At 48.4% G+C, this 2,386-nt stretch overlaps 1 protein-coding gene across 1 annotated transcript; it reads left to right on the top strand.

Moving 5' to 3' along the window:
- Window positions 1–338: 338 nt before the first annotated feature.
- LOC105466124 (atonal bHLH transcription factor 7) lies at window positions 339–1,927 on the top strand. Its single transcript, XM_011715094.2, has one exon. The coding sequence runs from the start codon at window positions 848–850 to the stop codon at window positions 1,304–1,306; it is 459 nt and encodes a 152-aa protein (XP_011713396.1). The 5' UTR covers window positions 339–847; the 3' UTR covers window positions 1,307–1,927.
- Window positions 1,928–2,386: the final 459 nt, after the last annotated feature.

The following is a 2,386-nucleotide window of genomic DNA, read 5'->3' as shown; positions in this document are numbered from 1 at the left end:
ACTTCTCAACAAAGCTACATCATCTTATGCTACAGTCCCGATGTATCTCATAATGCCAAAACCGACATCTTCACACAGATGATTTCTAATAATTTACAAATCCTCGGTTAAGTTTTTGACACGTAAGCTGCCCACTGATATGGGAAAAGATAGACCAAGCTCTGCCCCAACCCCCACCTTGTTATTCTTTTGGGGACAGCCAGGCCACTCCAGATGGCGTGTTAGTTAGTGTTGGACATAGCTTTGGAGAAACTTCAACAGACTAAGGCTGTAATGTCAGGATTTTGCTGTGAGTCGCCCCCTCCCCCCCGCAGTTCCCAGGGTAGGAAGGTGCTGAGATAGAAGCCGAGGGACGCCCGCCCACCTGCCACCACCTGTTCCCTCCTTCAGCTCTCTGCTATAAATTCTCCTCCCTCCAAGACTCATCCCGCACTCTCCGACAGCTACTGCGCTAAAAGCGCTCCTTCCCTGAGCTTCGGGAAAGAGTTCATCTTCCTGCAAAGGAGTCTCAGGCTTTCCCAGAGGACTTGAAAGGCCTTCCTCGAACCAGCTACACCAAACTCTGCTGCAGAAGGTTTCCTTCTCTTTTTCAACTTCACGTTGAGAAAATGACTTTCTCTTGAGCATCTCAATTTCCCCTAAATTTGGGCAAGTGAAGAGATATCAGCCTGGTCATCCAGTAGGACAGAAGGCCGAGTCCCGCACTCCGCCCTGTAAACTATTTGATTGCACGTGAGTTGCTTTGTTTATGACTTATTTGCTCAGAAGAGACACGTTGGGAAGCGGCTCGAGAAACCAGCCCACGCGCAGGTCCTGAGCGGGCGTGCGTGCGAGGTTGGCGCCAGGGATGAAGTCCTGCAAACCCGGCGGCCCGCCGGCGGGAGCGCGCGTTGCACCCCCGTGCGCGGGCGGCGCCGAGTGCGCGGGCACGTGCTCCGGGGCCGGGCGGCTGGAGAGCGCGGCGCGCAGGCGCCTGGCGGCCAACGCGCGCGAGCGCCGCCGCATGCAGGGGCTCAACACGGCCTTCGACCGCTTACGGAGGGTGGTTCCCCAGTGGGGCCAGGATAAAAAGCTGTCCAAGTACGAGACCCTGCAGATGGCGCTGAGCTACATCATGGCTCTGACCCGGATCCTGGCCGAGGCCGAGCGATTCGGCTCGGAGCGGGACTGGGTGGGTCTCCACTGTGAGCACTTCGGCCGCGACCACTACCTCCAGTTCCCGGGCGCGAAGCTGCCTGGCGAGAGCGAGCTGTACAGCCAGAGACTCTTCGGCTTCCAGCCCGAGCCTTTCCAGATGGCCACCTAGGGCGCGCGCCTCCGCGGCGGTGGATGCCCGGCAGCCGCTCCGAGCCGCGGCCCTGCCCCAAGTAGCCCAGAAGCCTCCGGCAGCCCCGGATTCTAAGAATGCGTTCCTCGAGGAAAATCAGTCAATTCTCAGATTACCTTTATTTGCATCATCAGACCTATGGACGCAATAATTTAATTGCCTTTCTTTTCCCCTCCTTCTATTTTGTAGATTTCATTAATGGATCTTGTGAATGGGTTGATTGCTGTGGAAATAATGCCCCCTTTCCCCTTTTCTGGGCTACTCTGAGGGAAAACAATCTTAGGAAAAAAAATAGGATTAGGCTATTCTGTTCCAGTCCTCAGAGAAATAATCACTTTCTTAAACTTTGTGAGTTTGTCCTGTTCAGGTGAAGTTACGGTATCCATTACTTGTGTTTGCTCACAATAGAGCTACCTTCCTGTTGTGTAAATGCGTTTTTGCTTTAGTGCATTGTGTGTGCATGCATGAAGTAGAAACACTTTTTTTTTTTTCGGGGTACAGTACATGGGTATCGGTGCTCTGTATTTTTTTAAACTGTGTACACATTATTATAGATTTTATAAAATATAAATAAAAACGTGGATTTGTTTTTCATGCTAACTACCTTGCCAGTTTCCTGATGGCGCTAAAGAACTCTTTGGAGGTGATGATATAGAATGCTTCCCTGAGCAAAGATGTGGAATGTTTAAACCTAATACGACCAATAAACAAATGTGCTGCTCTGTAGTACTTCCTCAAAAAGCTGATGAGAGTACATGTAATTAATTTGAACATTTTCTCTGTCAACTTGTAAATTTTTTGTTGATTTTTTAAAAGATTAAAGTGAAATATTTAGCTTTTAAGTAACTAGATACACAGTTCCTCAATATTTTATTACCCACATTAAGCAGATTACTAAGTCCTTACAAGTACCCAAATGTATGTAGTTATATGTATACAGTAATGTATATATACACATATATACAGGAACACGCACATGTATTTCTAAAACTAACACATAAATTAAAAATATTGCCTTTGGAAGTGATTTTCTTTTTTTTTTCAGACAGAATCTCGCTC

Source organism: Macaca nemestrina, chromosome 9, assembly GCF_043159975.1.
Source record: "Macaca nemestrina isolate mMacNem1 chromosome 9, mMacNem.hap1, whole genome shotgun sequence".
NCBI lineage: Eukaryota > Metazoa > Chordata > Mammalia > Primates > Cercopithecidae > Macaca > Macaca nemestrina.
Note: the sequence above shows the minus strand (reverse complement) of the source record. Positions and strands in the feature narration are given on the sequence as shown.

Coding starts and splice junctions, on each gene's coding strand:
- LOC105466124 (XM_011715094.2), top strand. CDS start 848: ATGAAGTCCTGCAAACCCGGCGGCCCGCCGGCGGGAGCGCGCGTTGCA.